Source organism: Carcharodon carcharias, chromosome 1 (assembly GCF_017639515.1).
Source record: "Carcharodon carcharias isolate sCarCar2 chromosome 1, sCarCar2.pri, whole genome shotgun sequence".
Classification (NCBI taxonomy): domain Eukaryota; kingdom Metazoa; phylum Chordata; class Chondrichthyes; order Lamniformes; family Lamnidae; genus Carcharodon; species Carcharodon carcharias.
In genome coordinates, this window is record NC_054467.1 from 86685963 (window position 1) to 86705908 (window position 19946).

Below are 19946 nucleotides of genomic sequence, written 5' to 3' on the forward strand. Positions count from 1 at the left end.
TTCGAGGATTGTATGCCAACTTCTACAGTGAGATTCTGTGGGGGCTTGACATGGTAGGTGCTGAGAGAATGTTTCCTTTCATGGGGGAATCTAGAACTAGGGAATACAGTTTAAAAATAAGGGGCCTCCCATTCAATATGGAGTTCTTCTTTCAGGGGATCATTACTCTTTGGAATTCTCTTGAACAGAGAGCAGTGGAGGCTGGGTCATTACCTGAGTTAGACAGACTTTTGATCAACAAGGGAATCAAGGATTATGGAGGACATAAAGGAAAGTTAAGGCCCCAATCAAATCAACCATGATCTTATTGAATGGCGGAGCAGGCTCGAAAGGCTGAATGGCCTATCCTGCTCCTACTTCTTAAGACCTTATAATGGTGCAGGAGCAAGAAGTAGAAGAGGAAGTAAAAACAGCAATGTGATAGTGAGCAAATATTCTGTTTTAGTGATGTTAATCCAAGGATGAATATTGGGTAGGACACTGGGTATAACTTCCTGCTCTTCTTCAACACCATGTCATAGGATTTTTACATCCACCTGAGACAACAGAAGGAGCCTCAGTTTTAATGTTTCATCTGAAAGTCAGTATCTCCAATAGTATAGCACTTTTTCAGTATTGCACTCAAGAATCAGCCTAGATTTTTATGCTCAAGTCTCTGTATTGGGTCTTGAACCTACAACCTTTTGATTCAGAGTCAAAAGTGCTATCAACTGAGCAGTGGCTGGCATTAAAATGACATACAGAAATGCTTGGTGCATTATAAGGCTTGCAGAAGGCTTGCAGTCACTGTCATCAAGAGTCCAGGAGTCCAGCACTAAACGTGAATGTGACAGCGGAGAGCTTGAAACCCATCCTTCTACAAAGGAAGTGATGGCCAACTCGGTTACCGCACTTATGGATCCAACTGTGATGTTGCATCTGATGGCCGATGTCTCAGCTTTCATTGCAGCACATGCATAAGACCCCCAATGGGCTGGATTTAATGTTCTCAATGTGGGTCCCACCCACTGGGCTAGAGAACCAATGAGAAACCCGCATTGCTTTCGTTGGGGAGGCCCGACTAAATTAAGTGCCTGTCAGGCATTTAACTGGCCAATGTTGGGCCTTCTGCAGGATTTAGTCCCCAGCCGCCGATAGCTACCAGCCAATCAGAGACCAGCAGTTCCCCATTGCTGGCAGTGCTACCAGGAGCCATGGCAACTGCTGGTATTACTCCAGGGACTTCACCAATGATTGTCGTTGGATCCCTGGACTGAGGTGAATGAAGGCCGGATGGGGGTCACAGGATGGGGTTGTGGGAGAGTGAGGCAGAGAGGCAGAAGCAAAGACAGGAGGATGGCTTTCAATTCCATCTTCCCTTCCCAATGCCGGGTACTTCGATTGGGCAGAGAGTGCACAACAATGAGGCATATCCCCACACCCACCCCCTCCTCCACCACCACCACCCAGTAGGCCACCAGGAAGCCCAACAGGGTTTGCAGGGCAGCCTTCAGGAGGCACAGGAAACCCATGTGAGTCACATTTAATCCCTGAGCCATCACTAAATTCCAATGGGCTCGGGGATACTTGGTGTCATGTGATTAATTATTACGCCTAATTGACATCCCAGAGACAGAGGGTGAGTTTTCCACACTGACCCCTTTGTATCTCTACCTTAATCGAGGGAGGTTTTCCAATCACTGGGAGATGAATGCGTGGCCTTTCCTGTGATCGAGTGGGCCTGGCTGCCATGTTTGCTGCCATTGTATTGAATTCTGCCCAATATGTTAGTATTACAGTGGAAGCTCAGACTGCAGTCATGCAAGCGCAGCTTGCTGCCTTCATGGCTGCGGAGGAGCTGGCAGGTTCTCACAGCAGTCCAGCAATCGAACACATTTCGATTAGGATTGCGGAGGTGCCACCCTGGGGGAGTGGTTGTGGCTCCATGTGCACGGACCTGCTATTCTCTCTGAGGATGACAGCATTTATTCTCCCACCACTGCTACTCCACCAATACTCTGGCTGTTACCTGTCAGCTAGTCAGCCCAGACTCCTGCCACCCACGCTGAGACAATGCAGTCCAAAATCAGATTTTCTAGGGCAAGAGCTGCTGAAGGTTATTCTCGAAGGTCACCTGCAGCCCCTCCCAGTGAAAGGCAGCAACTTTTCGCCAGCCATTGAGTGGCACTGCTTGGAACACTAGGGTAGGCAAAGGCATGCTCTCATTATATGCATGCTTCCCATGCATGGGTTACCACTGTAGCCATGAGCCAGGTGATCAACAGGTAACCCTTATTGCCCAGCAGCCACCTTCTGGTTTCTTGTGGTGGCTCATTTGTTGATAGCACAGCGGGCTTCGAGAATAAAGGCATCATGATTTCTGCCAGGATACTGGTTATTAACCTGTATGATGCACCAAATAAGGTCACACACCAGCTGGACATTGAGGGGGTGAAACCATTGGCAGCCACAGTACTTCTCTGAACTTACATAAAGCCGGCTGTAACCATGGGAAAGCCATGGTGAAGCCACAGACTCACACCGCCTGCTTGTCTCTGGTAATAGTCTCTCTTTGCATATAGAACATCAATGTCTCACGTGTACAACAGTGGATGGTGAACTGGAGATGTCACCTGCTCCAGCCTGAAAAGACCTCAACATGACAAAATTCATGACTGTGGTCACCTTTCCAGCCATTGGCAATGCCATCCTCACCCTGCTGTGAGGCTAAGGTCTGCCTGCAACAGGTGGCAGATGTCACCTCTTTCATTAAAGGAAGACTTTGCACACACCGTTCCTTGCTGAGATCAACATAGGAGCATTTTTCCCTGAAGAACTTAGGTGGATATGGCCTCTGCTGAAAGCCCTTCTCCTCCTCCTCCTCCCTCTTCATGCAGCTTGTCCTCCTCTGTATCATCGCCATTTATTCACCCTGTCATGCTGAAGGCCAAGGAGAATTGAAACTACCGTACCCATTAGTGGGAGCAAATAATCGAAGCAGAACCCTTGAAGTCAGAACCAAGGATTTCACCACATGTCACATCCTATTGACTACAGCAACTTTAACTAGCAGTGCAAACCACTAAACACTTCTCCTATTTCAGCAGCAGCCATTAGAAATCAATCAGCAGCTAACATGAAAATAGTTGATAGTCCCTTTGAATAGAGATGGTAGCGGCGCCAAAGTCAGGAAATGGAGGGAGACAGCCTGGTAGTATCCTCCTCGCCCTTCATATAGGCCCCTGTGCACTTTCCAGTCTTAGCCCAAGCCTACAAGACTGAGATTCTATTGAACTCCAAAGACTCTTCTGCCCCTTTAAGTACCCAAGTGCACCCTCTGATACTGGAGAGTGGCATGCCAGTATTGAGATTTTGCAGTCAGGCACTGGCAGGCTGCCTCTTGGCAGCCGGAATCTTGCCAGGAGCCAATGTGTATAATTAATGACCTCTTATTTGGGGAAAAAGATCAAGGGCAGAATGAGGGGAACTAGTATAATTTCTGCTCTGCTGCTATTGTAATGCTCTGCATTTTATTTGGTGAGATCACACAAAAGAACAAGTCCTTTACTTTCTCTGAAATATGAGGGGTATTCTGGCAGGCAGGCTATAATTTTCAAGCAGAGTCAATTAGTCACAAGTTCATGTGCGGGACCACTGCTATTAAAGGAGACAGATAATAATCTGCAGTCATAAGGCTCCTGCAATGAGGTGTCTCCAGACATAGCTTGTTTTTATGTGCGTTCTCCACAAAGTAACATGTGATAGGAGCTCATATTGGGAATTTTTTCACGTACATAGTCTATCACCCTCATCCAAACTCTGCATACGTGAACCCATTATTTGATGCCGTGCAGCAGGGGGGCTAAAGTCTAACATTCACTCCCTTGACAGGTGCTCCAGAAAGCACAGTGAAGCAACAACAGTGAAGAGAATCTCCTTCAGTAAGTCCAGTAAATATTTTCTGCTCTTATAAATTAATAATACTTTGAGTCATGGGCATGATAATTCCAATGCGTTCTTTTGTGCCACCCAGGAATATATATATATTGAAAAATTCACCACTTCCAGCCTTGAGATTTTATGAACAAAGAAACAAAGATCATTCAGTCCATCAAGTCGTTGCCACCATTCAGTTAGATCATGGCTGAACTTTTTCTGAACTCTATTTATCCATCTTGGATTCATAATCATTAATACCCTCGCACAAACAAAAATCTATCAATCCCAGACTTAAGTTTTTCAGTTGAACTAGTCTTGACAAATTTTGGAGGGAAAGGGTTCTAGATTTCCAGAAACCTTTATGTGAAGAAGTGTTTCCTGACATCAATCATCTAGCTCTAATTTTAAGGTTATGGTTTGCCACCCCCCACCTTGTCCTGGACTCTCTTGGCAGAGGTAATAGTTTTTCTGTGTCCTACCAAATCCTTTAGTCATCTTAGACATATTAATTAGATCACCCTTTGATCTTTTATATTAAAGGAAACACAAGCTTGCTTCTGTTTAAGTTTAATGGGGTAGATTTTAGGAATTTATACTTTTCTCACAGAGTATTGTGCATTTTTAGCCTACGCTAAGAGTGGTATACTGGAATTCATTCCATATAGGGAAGTAAAGAAATTGTCTGCACCAATAAAGGAAGATTTCATTCTGTACTCTGTATCTGCGCTAAACTAGTTGCCTGAAATGGATATTTCCAGGGACCTACAAAGAATTCTAACAGATAAAGATTATTACCCCATCCAGTTAAGTAGAGTTGTCTTGTCTTGGCACTAGTGGGTTTTGGCAGGAAGAACATTTCCAAAAATTGACATATAAAAAATGGATATGTGATACAGTCAGCCCATTCTAGGATTACATTCTAGGCTTTCAATTGGCTCAAAAATAGGTCTTTAACAACTTTCAGTCAATGTGAGATTTTTTAAGAGAATGGTTAGTCATAAGTAAGAAACAAATGAGTAAGTTGAAGATTCAAAGCTTAGATTTTTTTTAAAGAAGAAGTACAATTTATTTGATCAGGTTTATAAATGTATTTTTAGCTTTTATTTCAAATTTCCAGCATCCGCAATATTTTCCTTTTATTATATATTTAAAATTTAAGTTAAAACCACATCAGGCACAAAGATACAAAAGAGCATGGGGCTAAATAGGGACAACAAAGCAGAATTGAAGTGTTTACGTTATTTATTTTTAGTTCAAGTATATTTTTAAATATTTATTTTTGTAGTCTAGGGTTAACACTGAAAAATTCTGCAATTTTGATAAGTTTTAATATTGTAGATTTTTGTCATTTTTATTTCATTAACAATATATGAGCCAAAAGCAAACAAACTGGCTTGTCCCAGGGAATCAGGAGTTTAATTAAATCTGCCAGTAGCCTATGAGATACGTTACTGGTTACCAGACAGGAAAAAACAATTTCCTGTCAAGTAGATTGTATGAAACATTATTTTCATTCAATCTGGATATTCATCTGCTTCTAACTTTAGTTTTAAGATTCAACAGTATCATTGAAAGTATAAAACTGTTGCAACTGAGAACAGCATTTAGCAATTATAAAACATTCTCAAGGAAGACCTCAACGTATTTACTGATAAATTTGTCTATGTCTCCAATATAGAGGAGAACAAAATTAACATTTTGTTTTTATTAATGAATAAAGCCAAATGTTATGTGGCAACATCTCTTTGGATAAACTGTACCAATAAATTTACTGTTTTCAGAGAATAATATGCACCAGTTTACATAACATCATTTTTGATTTACAGTTATAGAAAATTTTCAGTCAGTGCTTGGGTGATAAATAAAATGCTTGTGTGAGACAAGGCACAAAGTGAAATTCATGCAGATAAGTTTGCAGCAGTTGTGAATTCTTGGCTAAAATTAGTAATTGAGCTAAAGGGTATCTGCCGGTGGGGACCGGTGGTGGAAATAAGTTTGACGAAGGAGTTATTCATATGGGCCAAAGGAAGGAGGAATGAGTTGCCAATGACACAATAGCTTAAAAGAGACAGGCATGGGGTGCAGTGAACAAAGTAGAAACACATTTCCAAATGATTCAATGCAGATATAAAGTAATTTTCGTATTTACTGTGTGGAGTTTACTTTTGTCACAGGCAGCTGAATTTGGAGGGCTATTTATATTATTATTTATGTCTTGTATTGTTTAGCTTGCTTTTTAAGTAATTTAGAAAAGCATGTATATTCCAAACCTAGATCAAATAAGGATGTTAATCTTTCACTGCCAATTTCACACCTAATTATGTATTATTCTTCTTCATTCTGCTTCAACTCTTAACCTGTGTACTGCTACGATTGCCTTTGACTTTATTTCATTGATTGGACTGTTAAACATTTTGATGGTGAGTGTGAAAGGGGGGGAGAGGTAATACTTGGAAAACGTTATACACTATTAAACAGAGCAGGACAATAGCTTTCTAACAAATCATTTCTGTATAGAATTTCAGTTACATGGTATCAATTACCATGTAAAAGGTAATGCTGATGTTTCTGTAACCTACATATAACCCCAAAGCAGCATTCTCCACATGACATCTACTGTCATCATCTCTCACATTCAGTAATAAGTCAGTTTGTTACAAAACATTAACCACATAAAAGTTCTGAAAATTTGCTAATTCGGCTTCTTGTTGTAAATGCCAATTTAGGGAAACTTTATAGTATAAAATTCTGAATCAGTGGTACTCGTTGAGGCAGATTTTCATCTTAATCAGCTAAGTAATCTGGCGGGTAGATTTCCTGCTTTTTATAGAAACTACCTGAGCGGAATCGACCCAGATTTGCATTATCATCCCAAACCTGCCATGTTAATTATGTATACCCAGTAAACATGCTGTTTCCATGGCAGGCAGACTCCAATTCACCTGCCATGCCCTCACCTCACTGCTTCGTCACACCAGGCACCCCACATTTAAAGTACAGCCGCGCTCAGCCTTCCAGCCCAGGACTGCAGCAAAGAAGACAAGCCCTCCTAAAAGTGATGTGGTGCTGTCTGTGAAGCCTGGTGCTGATGACTGCGAGTGCTGACCAAAGCAAGGTAGGCAAACAAACCTTCAAGTCCCAAGTGAAGTGCAGCCAGCCAAGTGCACATTGCTTATGTGCTATTGTGAAACATGTCGGCGTGTTTTCCCATTGACGTGGGCGGACAATCCAGTGGAGGTGGATGATTCTGGCGGGCAAGCCTAATAATGATGTGCTGATGTATTACAATGAGGTTCCCGACATCTGATGGCGGGGAACGCAACCCACCATGGGTGGGCTGAGCAAACAATTGCAAACTGGTTTCACACCATCATGAAACCAATTGCACCACATTGTCCACTCATGCCACAAACACACCCAACACCGGCACAGAAAATCCCAGCCCCTGACTTCCACTGCATTCACCATATCCTATCTTCTCACTCTTCCCTGCCACAAGGTTACCAATTATACCTTTGATGTCCTATTCTACAGTTAAGCCATTATTCTCTCTCACCCTGGTAAGGTCCTCAGTTGTGCTTTCTTAAAGTCAAGGGGTGCAAAATTGAAAGGATATGGTGGGCAACGTATTTAACCATCCACTGCTTGGTCTGGCTGGACCACTTAAAACACTATGGGGTCCTGCTCTCATCTGCTAAGACTGTTCACTATTCCAGAATCATTCTGGAATGCAAAGATAACCCTGGCTTCTTGTCTCTGCTGAGACCCTTTTCTTAAACACTTTTCCCCTGCCCCCTCCACCATCACCTCCAACAATAAGTGCAAGTGCCCTTGGACCCCTTTGTCACTAAGCTCGAGACAATGTGAAGGTTTTATCAGATTGGCTGTGTTCTGAGGCTGCTGCAGGGAGATGCTCATCAGCTTTGATATCCAGATGATGTGCCTTCTTCTGTTGATGTGTTCTCTTGACAATAATTCTCCACTGTTTCACACTGGAGTTGAGAGGATTGACAGACTACAGGAGGTTGTGTCTTGACTTCACGCTGCACACTGGACAGAAAAGTTTTGGAACAATAGATGGCTAGGAACGATAGATTGGCTGTTTCTTTCTGGCTCTGAAGGCTCTTCATATCACTGGAGGTGTAATACACAAATGTTGGTAATGGGCATCAACCTTAAGTAAGTTTAAGGAGGGCACTAATGCAATGGAAACAGGCAATAAGGACTGAGTTCAATTTCCTTACGTGGGTAGAGCCTTCCCATAGTGGGCAAGCACATTCAACAGAGTGCTGGAGCAGTACCCCAGATAGTGTTTGAGTCAGTGCTAATGGGATTTCACTGGATGTTATTCCTTTAGCTTTGATCCAACTTTAGCTTTCATCTTGATACTGTGTGTAATTCAAAGAGCAATCCAGTGTCACACTAAGGTAGACAGGGTAGAAACAATGATCAAGTAGCACAATATCTAATTCCTGTTGAGCTTCTCTACACTTAAGGTGGAATACATCAAACTGCCTCCTATCTGAATTTGCCCTCTGGTGTTGTGTCAGGCCAGCTAAGGTTTTGCTCAGAGTTACTTCAATCCTATCAAAACTAGAGCTTTGAGCATCAACACAAAGATCACCTGCATTTAAGAAAGGTCTCATACCAACATGGATAGATTGAACTCGTCAGTACTAGATCATTACCTTGTAGGAGTTCGCTTCATTGATAATGCCAGTGACTTTTCTTTACCACATATTTCCACAAAGAAATGGTAATTCACTAATAAAATTCAGATAAACTCCTCAAGATGAGCATCCTCCATCATATTGAAGATCTTTTTGCACATGTGTGTGGTGACCTACAGCATCTTAGGCAACTGACAGCCCAATAAAAACAACTACTTATTAGGCATAAAAACAAAAAAATAATGGAAATGCGCAGCAGGTCAGGCAGTATCTGTGGTGAGAAACAGAGTTAATGTTTCAAGTTGATGGTCTTTCGTCAAAAAATGAACAAAAATAGAAATGTAGGAGTTTTTAAGCCAGGAGAAGGAGGGAGAGGGTCAGGAAGAATGAAAGGGAAGGCCTGTAATAGGGTGGAGGGCAAAAGAGATTAACTAGTATCACGGACAGAATGCATTTGTTCTCTTACTGCCCATAATCAGTATGTCTTGTATGGAAAGATGTGTGCCTTTCTTGCCCTTGGAGTGTGTATTCCAAGTAAATAATTCAGCAGCAAGCTTTCATCAGTTTAAAATAAATAAGGTTATTTATTCTTACACACTTACTCCAAATGAATGCAATGTCATAAAGGTGGCCTTGTGCATACATTCACACACACAAATTTACACATTACATTTGCAGATTACAGTTAATTCAGTCTCTGATTTATGAATTCCAGTCCCTCACGTGGCAGAGAGGTGGTTTATTGAATGGATTTAATGATTTAAAGTTGAAATGAGGGCCTTGTAAAGCAAAGGTTCCACAGAAGGTTGTGAGATTTCTTGTAGTCAAACATCTAGGAGATTGGTTCTCAGGTGATCTTTGAAACTGGAACAGTTAAATACTTCTGCTGCTTGACGACTTGCAGCTAGTTTTAGAGTCTGGCTGTCAGAGTGGCTAATGACTGATTCTTCTTTTCTCTGCCTTTCTCTCCAACTGTTGTCTTGCCCGTGTTCTTCTGCAGTAGCCTGCCTAGGACTCTTCTGAGTCTTGGGATAATAAAGGATCTCAGTATCGGAAGTCAGTTTCAGTCATATGGTCAATGGCTATTGTTCATCCAGAATGGCTTAAAACTAAAAAGGCCATTGTTATACAATAGGAGATAGATAGTGGACTTTCACACTTAACTGGTTGATAACTGATCTTGTGCACTTTCCTTTGTTGAATTGCAAACCTGGAGACATAGAATTTAAGAGTCCATTGACTCTGTTTTGAGTCAGCTTCAAAAAATGATAGGTGTGAATTCCATCGATAACACTTGTCTTGGTATGCCTATTCCAGGGGGAGGCCACCACCTACGGTTATTCAATTTGGAACTTTCCAGAAGCTTGATAGTCTGTGTTCAGAAGCAAAGGTCACCTGATCCCTTGGCAGCCATCTTAAGAGTTCATCAGTGTCCATTTTAAACAAATAAAAGAAAGTTCCAGAAGCTCCCATACAAGCTCAGTCCAAATGTAAAGTTATGAATATGACATGCCTTTATTGGGCATGGCGCTAACAAAAGATTTCATGATGCAAAAGGCAAAGAGTGTGGTAAAGAGAGATATAGTAATAAGTCATAGGTTATGTCCAGATGAGGCGTAAATGACAAATAGCAGCCTCTGAATGCAACATGAAGGGATAAAGAAAGAAACAAGCCATCATAAAAAAAACACATTAAACAAGATGGAGGGAGAGGTTATGGGATGAAGTTGTTGAACTCAATATTAAGTCTAGAAGACAAAAAATGCGATGCTGTTCCTTGCACTTGCGTTGAGGTTCAATGTAACAGTGTAGCAGGCCATGGACAGAAAGGTCAGAATTGGAGTAAGGCGGAGAATTAAAATGACAAGCGACAGGAAGCTTGGGGTCTTGCTTGTGGACTGAACAGAGGTATTCTGCAAGACAGTCACACAGTCTACATTTCCCCAGTCTAGAGCAGACCTCATTGTGAATACAGTGTACTAAATTCAAAGAAGTACAAATAAATCACTGTTTCCCTTTGAAGGAGTGTTTGGGGTCTTGGAAGGTGAGAACAGAGGAGGTGAAAGAACAGGTGTTGCAAGGAGACAGGAATGTAGAGTGATTGCATGTCCATAGTAAAGAGGAAATATTTAAGGCCAGTAAACTGGAGACTGTTGAAGTGACATCAGCCATTGAAAGAGTCATGGATGTAGGTAGGAAGAGACTGTACAAGGGGAAGAAAATGGAGTAGAGATAGGAAGAAATGAATTCAGTGGGGCAGGAACATGCTGAAACAATGGGTTGACCAGGGCAGTCCTGTTTATGGACTTTGGGTAGGAGGTAGAACCGGGACGTTCAGGGTTGGGTGACCATGACGTTGGAAGTATTAGAGGGAAGGAGGTTAGTAACAATCCTGGACATGATGGCTTGATGTTCAGTAGTGGGGCATGGTCCAGGGGGAGGTATGTGAAGGCGCTGGAGAGTTGGCATTTGGCCTGTGCCAGTTAGAGGTCAGTACATAAGACAACAACAGTGTCACCTTTATCCATGGGTTTGATGATGATTTTGGGGTTAGACCTGAGAGAATGGAGTGCAGCACATTTGGAGAAAGACAAGTTAGAGTGAGTGAAAAGAGCAGAGAAAATGAGATAGCCGATTTCACGCCAGCTATACACAGTGAAAAGATCTAGAGAGGGTAAGAGGCAAGAAGGAGGCGTCCAGTTGGGGAGAGTATTGGAGATGGGTGAAGGGATCCATTAAGCGAAGAGGAAGACTCCTGGTTAATCCAGTTATTAGGCCTTATTCAAATCCATCTTCAATACATTGGGTCAGATAAAGTCATTGGCTCATACAGGAGTTTCCAAGAGCGTAAATCTGCTTGTTCTAGGATAAGCTGCTGATTTCAATGGAATGAAAATCAGGTGGTTTCTATAAAGGGCGAGTGATCCACCCTACCAGATTACTGTCCAGATGGTGAAGTTGAATAACTAGCCCGCAATGTGGTCCATTTGTCTCCCATCTTCACTCTACCTGTCGTACTCAGCTTATCTTCTGAACCTAGTGCTTCTTCAAATCCTTGTTCAGAGACCGCCAGTCATGGAAGTGATTAAAAAAAAGAAAAATGTAAACATTTAAACTGCTTGCAGGTTCTTTATGATAGATCTGAATGGGTCACATGAGTAATTTCCCTGCAAATTTGCTCCCCTATAACTTTCACACTAGTGGTGGACTATAGAATACACCCAGTAATGTAATGGCACCTCTATTGTTTAACTTTAACCAAATAGATTCTGTCCCTCACCCCTCCAGGATATTCTCCCTTTCTAGCAATGTATTCTTCTCCTTGATCAATACTGCCACCCCTCCTGCATTCTTACCTTCCTTTTTTCCCTGAGCACCTTGTATCCATGAATATTTAGTATCCAACATTTATAGGTACCAACAATACTAAGTGCCAAAACACAGGGCACAGCTTGTTTAAACCTGTGTGCAAAGCTTAGATCCAACAGTGTGTGAAACCATAGAATCTTGGCCTCCACTGCACTGGAATATGACTGTACTAAAATGGGGTATGTTTATCATAGCTGTGCATTTACCCTTTATGCAACCATTGGTGGCCATGCAATTGGGCCACCTAGTTCTTGTGTTCCAAAATTCTTTTCCTAATTTCTTCCACCTCTCTACTTCTCTCTCCTTCTTTAAGACCCTCCTTAAAATCCATGGGGAGAATTTTCGGCTCGACGAGTGGGGGTGGGGCCTACTCGCCAAGGCGTAAAATGATGAGGGGTGATGTCAGCCGTGCGTCCCAACGTCACCGCACATCAATTAGATTTTCAGTTCGGCGGGCACACAGCCAAGTGAGCTGCACATCCGCTGAACTGTCAAAGGCCCATTAAGGCTATTTAAAAACTAATTAAACCAATAAACTGAGCGGCCCGTCCAACCTTAAGGTTGGCGGGCAGGCGAAGAACCCAGGCGGCCTTCACATTTTTCATGGGATATCATCCACGGGTGGGATGAGGTTTCATGAAGTGGTTATAAATTGAATAAAATTTTTAATAAAAATTCATTGACATGTCCCAGCTCATGTGACACGTCTTAAATATTTTTCTTTTCTTTATTTAAATTTTTAAAACTTAAACTAATCTCCCTGAGGCACCTCTGAGTGAAAGAGCACAGGCTCCAACTCAGGGAACCCCCCCCCCTCCCCGGTCCGCACAGGGAGTGCACAGCGCTTCCAGGTGCACGTCACGTTGGGTGGCCCTTAATTGGCCTGCCCACGTAAAATGTCAGCGTGGACCCGATCAGGGGCGCCGATTGGGTCTGCACCCACCCCTGCCCACCCCCACTACAGTCCCCCCAACGGGGGGAAAATTCTCCCCCATGCCTTTAACCAGGTAACCCTGCTTAATATCTTCTTTGACTCAGCATACATTTTGTTCTTACACCTCTGTGAAGTACCTTGGGATCTTTTCCTACGTTAAAGGCAAATGCCAGTTGCTGTTGCTGTACAAGCAATAATAATTTTATTATTTTTTTTATCATTTTATGATGGAATCCATGTTTCAAAGCTTGTTTTTGTTGAATCAGACCCCATCAGAAAGGAAAACTGAATCTTTAGGTGACACACCAATAAATAATAAGAGGCATTCAAGAGGGTATTAGATGATTATTTGAATAAAAACAAGGTGCAGGGATATGGGGAAAAGGCATGGGCAATGGCACTAGGTCAAAAAGCTCATTTGGAGAGCCGGAGCAGACATGAAGGGCTGATTGGCCTCCTTTTGTGCCGCTAAGATTCTGATTCTGTGAAATATTGTATCATATTAGTTTCCATATCATATTGCACATGTTTTGTGTCGTTAATCTTTTCTAACGTTGTGAAAGGAACTCGTGTCTTAAAAGCTTTTTCCTCAATAGCTCTTTGCCGTCATACTAATCAGAGTAAGTCATCCCACCATTCAGATAAAGCTATAATTCATTACAAGTGTAGCAGTGAAGGTTTTGCTTTCCTGTGTATACAGAGCTGACAATTGGACTTCTTAACTTTTTTATTTTCTATTTATCTGCAGTTTAGATATATTTTATTTGAAGCAAATTTTCTCTCCACAGGTCTTTCTGAAAGCCTCCGTCTCTGTTGGTGACTATGCATCTGCAGCTGCCACAGTCTTTTTGATTGACAGGTTTCTGTACTGGGTCGATGCATCCAGCAAACTTCTGCAGGTTGCCAAGGGCCTGCACAAGCGTCGCCTCGAAATACCAATCGCGCCACAGGTGGTTGTTCGCCTGGCCCGAGTCTCTGTAAATTCAGGTGACGTAACTCCTGTTGATCTTTCTCCGTTTCCGTGGCAAAACTCCAATTAACAAGTACTTGACTAATCAAGAGGACATTTTGTTCTATTTGAGATGGGGAGGGGAGAGCGGGCGAGAGAATGTCATTCCACTGAGCATAGTGCCATCTTTTCAAACCCACTGCTGACCCTTTGAACAGACACAAAGGCCCAGAAAGAAAAGGACTTTGAGCCAAAAGGGTAGAGTGATCGTGAATGGGTGTGGAAAATACTAATTGGTGGCTTTGTTCCCTCATAAATGTACCCTGCGATTTCAAACGAGAGATGCCTGAATTGCTATACTTCTGATCAAGAGTTTAATAAAACAGATTAGTATTCTGTCAGTTTTTCCCTATCTCTTTCATCAAATTCACTTTTTTCAGCAAGGCCACTTGATTACACAAACAATACAGCTGCTGACTGATTGAAGTAACCCAGTACGTTTTATCACACTGCGCAGTTACCTGAATTGCAGAAAGTGCCCACTCCTTTTTGTCTCTGTAAACTACTAAATTGTGAAGTGTACGGTATCATTACTGAAACAATTCTTCTGATTTTTAGATTGCCTTTGTTAAATCTAGAGCCAGGTAAACGGCTACTTAAACACCACAATGAAGGTGGTTGTTAAGGATCAGTTCAATTTGTGCTATACTTACTGGGTATAAATGGTATAAGAAATAAAGGGAATAAAGATCATCAAAGTACTGCAGAGGAAATTGAAACAAAAATGGATAATAGCAAATGGAATGCACAATGAATCATTCAAAACCATGTTGTCTCATTTTTCAAAGCTGTAAATTTGGAATTTTGTCATCTTTTTCAGCAGAGTGAAGTCCCATTGTGTGATGTTAGTGTTTGAATATGATGATAATTCAGATGAAATTTCTTTTCTCACTAATTTAACTGATGTATTCATTTTTTGCTCAATAAAATTATAATCTTCATTAAAGGACAAATGAAATTCACACAAACATGTTAAATGTTCAAATACTAACATTATACGTTGTGATTTCACTCCACAGGTATTTAATTTGCACATTTGTTTGTGACTTGGGAAGCCTTATATGTTCATGGATAATAAAAGAATAGTCGTTTGTTAGTACAGAACTTGAGTATTGATGAAAAAAGAGACATATCAAAGCTTTTCATCTTGCACTCATCAGGACACTCGCAAGAATACCAATGTAAGCGGAAAACAACAAGTTGTACTGTATGTGAAGAGAGTGCTGATTGGTTGGCAAGTGGCATTGCCATGGTGAATGCACCAGTGATGGTGACTGATAGTTAACTGCCAAGCATTGTCTGAAAGTTAAACTGGGCAGCTTGACCCTGTTTTGTCAAGGCATTGCCCTAAAAGAACAAAAGACTTGCATTTATATAGCACCTCATATAGCATCTTTCATGACCAAAGGACTTTCTAAAATGCTGTACAGCCAATGAAGTACCTTTGAAAAGTAGTCACTGTTGTAATGTAGGAAATGCTGCAGCAAAGTGCAACACATTAATGTGTTGGTTGAGGGATAAATATTGGCCAGAACTAGGAAGAACCACATTTTTCTTTGAAATAATGCCATGGGACTTCACCATCCACATGAGTGGTCAGACAGGCCCTTGGTTTAATATCTCATCCAAAAGAGGGCACTTTCAGTAATGCAACATTCCCATCAGTTCCAGGGGGTTGAATCTTAACCCCCAAAATCTGCTTGGTTATGGTTCGATGTGATGTAAAAACTTTAAAATTCTTAAGCCTGACACCAACCTGCCTCCAACGTGCTCCATTCCAGGTTGAATGGAGATGGTATAGGACTAGACAGCCAACTTGCTCCCATCCAATATTTGAATGAGTTTTGAAGCTTCTAATTTAACATGCTTTACAGTTTTAACCTTGGCAAATTAGGCTTCCCAGGTCTTGGGAAACCCAGCAGTTGAATAGAGGTGAGGACAGATTCAAGGAGAAGGTAGGTACTTGCCCTCTAAACCCTCCTCCAATGTCCCCCATCAGAACCCCCCCTATCTGTATTGGGATTGAAACTCCAAACCCAGGGTTCGGGGTTGAACCGCCCCTGGGACTGGACCCTCCCACCCCTCCCCCAGAATCAGGGGTTGGACCACCGATGCTCCCACCAGCAGCATCAAGCAACTAATTTGTCACTTCAATCTCCTTTAGAAAGCACCCCGTCAAAGTTGCTGCTAAGCTGTGCGGCAACTGCTTGTGCAGGAGCCTGAAAGGTATGGCACAAGTCCTGTTCTGTGATAAGGGGAGGTGGTGGTGTAGTGATATTGTCACTGGACTGGTAATCCAGACACCTAGAAAAATGCTCTGGGGACACAAGTTCAAATCCCACCAGGGCAGATGGTGGAATTTGAATTCAATAAAAATCTGGAGTTAAAACTCTAATGATGGCCAAGGAAACCATTGCCGATTGTCATATCAAACCCATCTGATTCACTAATGTCCTTTAGGGAAGTAAATCTGCTGTCCTTACCTGGTCTGGCTGACATGTGGCTCCAGATCCACAATAATGTGGTTGACTCTTAAAATGTCCTCTGAACAGGGGCAATTAGGGATGGGCAATAAATTCTGGCCTAGCCAGCGACACCCACATCCTATGAATGAGTAAATTAAAATTAATTTCTACCCCATACAGTCCTCATTAATAACTTCTCAGCAGTAGGAAGCCAGCACACTCCATGCAAACCTGTATAAAGCAATTGTGTCCCTTTCCTCTGCACAATCACTGAAATACTATCATCTAAAGGGATTATTGCATTGTTAATTCTTTGTAAATTGAATTGCATTCTTCTTTTAATTTTGACAGGCAAACTCCTGAAAGCTGAATACATCCTGAGCAGCCTCATAAATAACAGTGGGGCAACAGGTTAGTGATTACTTCAGTAAAACTGAGTTCTTTACATATGTGTTTTATATAGGCATCCATGATGAATTGTGTTTCTATTTTACTTTTGGCTTTGAGAGTTTTTAGTAATCCTTCAAGGCCATTTCAACTCGCTGCCTCAATAAGCCTGTCAGCATTCTGTTGGATTTAACTAACCGGGAATCACTGCTACAGCAAGTAATGGGAAGTGCACTGGAGCACAACAGAACAATAAACATATGGGAAGCATATAGGTAATAGTGATCACAACATAATAAAATTTAAGATAATGATTGTGAGACATAACTAAGGTAAAAAAGGAAAAAAATTGAAACTTCATTCATCATATATATTCCTCAGTGCAGCAAAAAAAATTCAGAATAGGGCTGATTATCATTTCAGTACCTAGGGCAGCACACTTCCAATGAATGGTCTTTCCAACCACCCTATATCTAGGCTCTTAACCCTGCTTGATTTCCAGCGTTGAAGAGCCCACCTCAAGATGTAGCCTAGCTCCAGGTTCATTTACCTATAAGCTTCTTTCATTATTTATGGTGCTATTAGTAGTTTGTTGTTTTTTGATGCTTGTGATATATAATGGCTGTGATTTGTATATAGGGGTAATTTTCATGTGTTTAACAAATAGCTGTTCATTCTCCATCTTCCCACAACCTACCCCCCACTTTCATCATGTGCCTAGAAAACGCTGCAGTTGGATGGTTTTTCTGGTGGTTACACCTAATGCATCTAGAAACATAGATTGATAGAATGGTAAAGCACAAAAACAGGCCATTGTGCCCAGGGTGCCTGTGCTAGCTCTTTGGTAGAGCTATTGACTTAATCCCCATTCCACTGCATTTTCCCCAAAGCCTTGCAATCATTTTCCCTTCATATAATAATTCAATTCTCTTTTGAATGTTTTTATTAAAGCTGCTTTCACTAACTTTTCCGGCATTGCATTCCAGATCACAACAATTCATTTGGAAAAAAAATGCTTCCTCATGTTGCCTCTTGTTTTTTGCTAGTATTCTTTAATCTGTGCCCCCTGGTTATCCGTCTTCCTGCCGCTGGAAACAGTTTATCCTTGTATACTCTATCAAAATCACTGGGTCAAAATCCTGGAATTCCCTTCCTAATAGCACTATGGGTATACCTACACCACATGGACTGCAGTGGTTCAAGAAGGCAGCTCACCGTCATCTTCTCAAGGGCAATTAGGGGTGGGCAAAAATGCTGGCCCAGCCAGCGAAGCCCATATCCCATAAATGAATTTTTAAAAATTCATGATTTTGAACACATCTATCGAATCTCTTTTTTACCTTCTTCACTCTAAGGAAAACAACCCCAGCTCCTCCAGTCTCCACATAACTGAAATGCCTAATCATTTTGTAAATCTCTTTTCACCCTCCCCAATGCCTTCACACCCATTCTATAAAATGGTGCCCAGAATTGAAAAATAATACCCCAACTGAGACCTAACTAGTGTTTTACAAATGTTTAGCAAAAGTTCCTCGCTTTTGTACTCTATGCCTCTATAATTAAAGCCAGAGATCCCATCTGCTTTTTTAACAGCCTTCACAATTTGTCCTGCTGCCTTCAACAATTTTTGCACACAAAATCCCCAGTCACTCTGTTCCTGCACACTCTTTTAAATTGTACCATTTAATTCATATTGTCTCTTCTCATTCTTCCTACCAACATTAACATTTCATATTTCTCTTCCATGTGCCTGTGTTTTCATGAACCTGTTAATGTTCTCCTGAAGTCTATTGCTATCCTCCTCATTTTTTTACTAGATTTCAGGGTTTCATATCATCTGCAAACTTTGGAAATATGCCTTGTGAACCCAAGCTGTGGGGAACGTACGTACCTCCAGTCTCAACAACCGTTCACCATGACTCTCTGCTTTAGCCTCACGGGCTTTAATTTTCTAACACATCTACTATAAGATACTCCATTAGAAACCATTTGAAAGCTTATATACACAATATCAACCGTATCACCATGATCAACCTTCTCCTTTACTTTATCAATGAAGTTAGTCAAACACAATTTTCCTTTAAGTAATCCATGCTAACATTAATTAATAGCCAATGCCAAATTCCAAATGCCAATTAGTTTTGTACCAGATAATTGTCTCTAAATGGTTCCCCCAACCTCCAATATTCGGTTTGTAACTGGCCTGCAGTTTCTGGGTTTATCCCTCTTCCCTTCTTTGAATAGAGCCATAAGATTTGCAACCCTTCAGTTGTCTGGTATGAACCCCATATCCAAGGAGAGTTGGAAGATTGTGGACAGATCTTTTGAATTTTTTACCCTTACTTCTCTCCATAATGTAGGATGCATCATACCTGGAGGGGTTAACTTTTCTGCTTTGAGGACTGCCAACATTTAGATACCTCCTATTTATCTATTTTCATCTTATTCCATGTCACTACTTCCTCCTTCTTTACCATTAAATTCACAAAGTATTCTTCCCTAGTGAAGATGGATACAAAGTATTAATTTACTTCTCCAGCCATGCTCTTCGTTTCCACGAGAGAGCTTTTTAATTCCTACTCGATCTAACACTTGCTTCGACTACCGTTTTATAATTAATAGGTTTGTAAAAAACTTTTGGGTTCCTTCTTATGCTGGCCATTAATCTACTTTCATACTCTTGCTTTTCTCCCTCTTATTCACTTTTTAAAAAAATCTCCCCTGTATTTTCTATTTTCAACTTCATTTTTTAACGTATTATGAACATTACAATTGTAATAAGCCTCCTTTTATTGTTTTAGTTTAAAATTATGCCTTTAGTCACCCATGTAACTCTAACTTTAGATGTCCTTCATTTCCCCCTCAAAGGAATATGTCTATTTTGTGCTAGAACCATCTCCTTTTTGAAGGCCTCCTCTTATTCAATTAGTGTTTTGCTAACCAATTTTTGATTCCAATCCACCTGGAACAGAACCATTTTCAACTCACTGAAATTATCCCTCCTCCAGGTAAATACGTTTACATTTGATTGTACTTTGTCCTTTTCCATAAAAACTCTAAATCTGATGATATTATGATCACTCTTTCCCATTGAAACATGCTCTATTTGCCCCACTTCATTTGCTAAAAGAAGATCCAGCACCTCCTTCCTCATTGGTCTGGAGACACACTGATCCAGAAAACTTTCTCGTACA

General features: G+C 41.3%; 1 protein-coding gene across 1 annotated transcript in view; it reads left to right on the forward strand.

The window, feature by feature from the left end:
- The window catches only part of alpk1 (alpha-kinase 1), a 165556-nt gene that overhangs the window by 89479 nt on the left and 56131 nt on the right, over positions 1-19946 (forward strand). Inside the window, exons 4-5 of the mRNA XM_041184630.1 lie at positions 13680-13878; positions 16717-16776. Of these exons, the coding sequence (XP_041040564.1) occupies positions 13680-13878; positions 16717-16776 (259 nt within the window). The remainder of the gene's footprint in view (positions 1-13679; positions 13879-16716; positions 16777-19946) is intronic.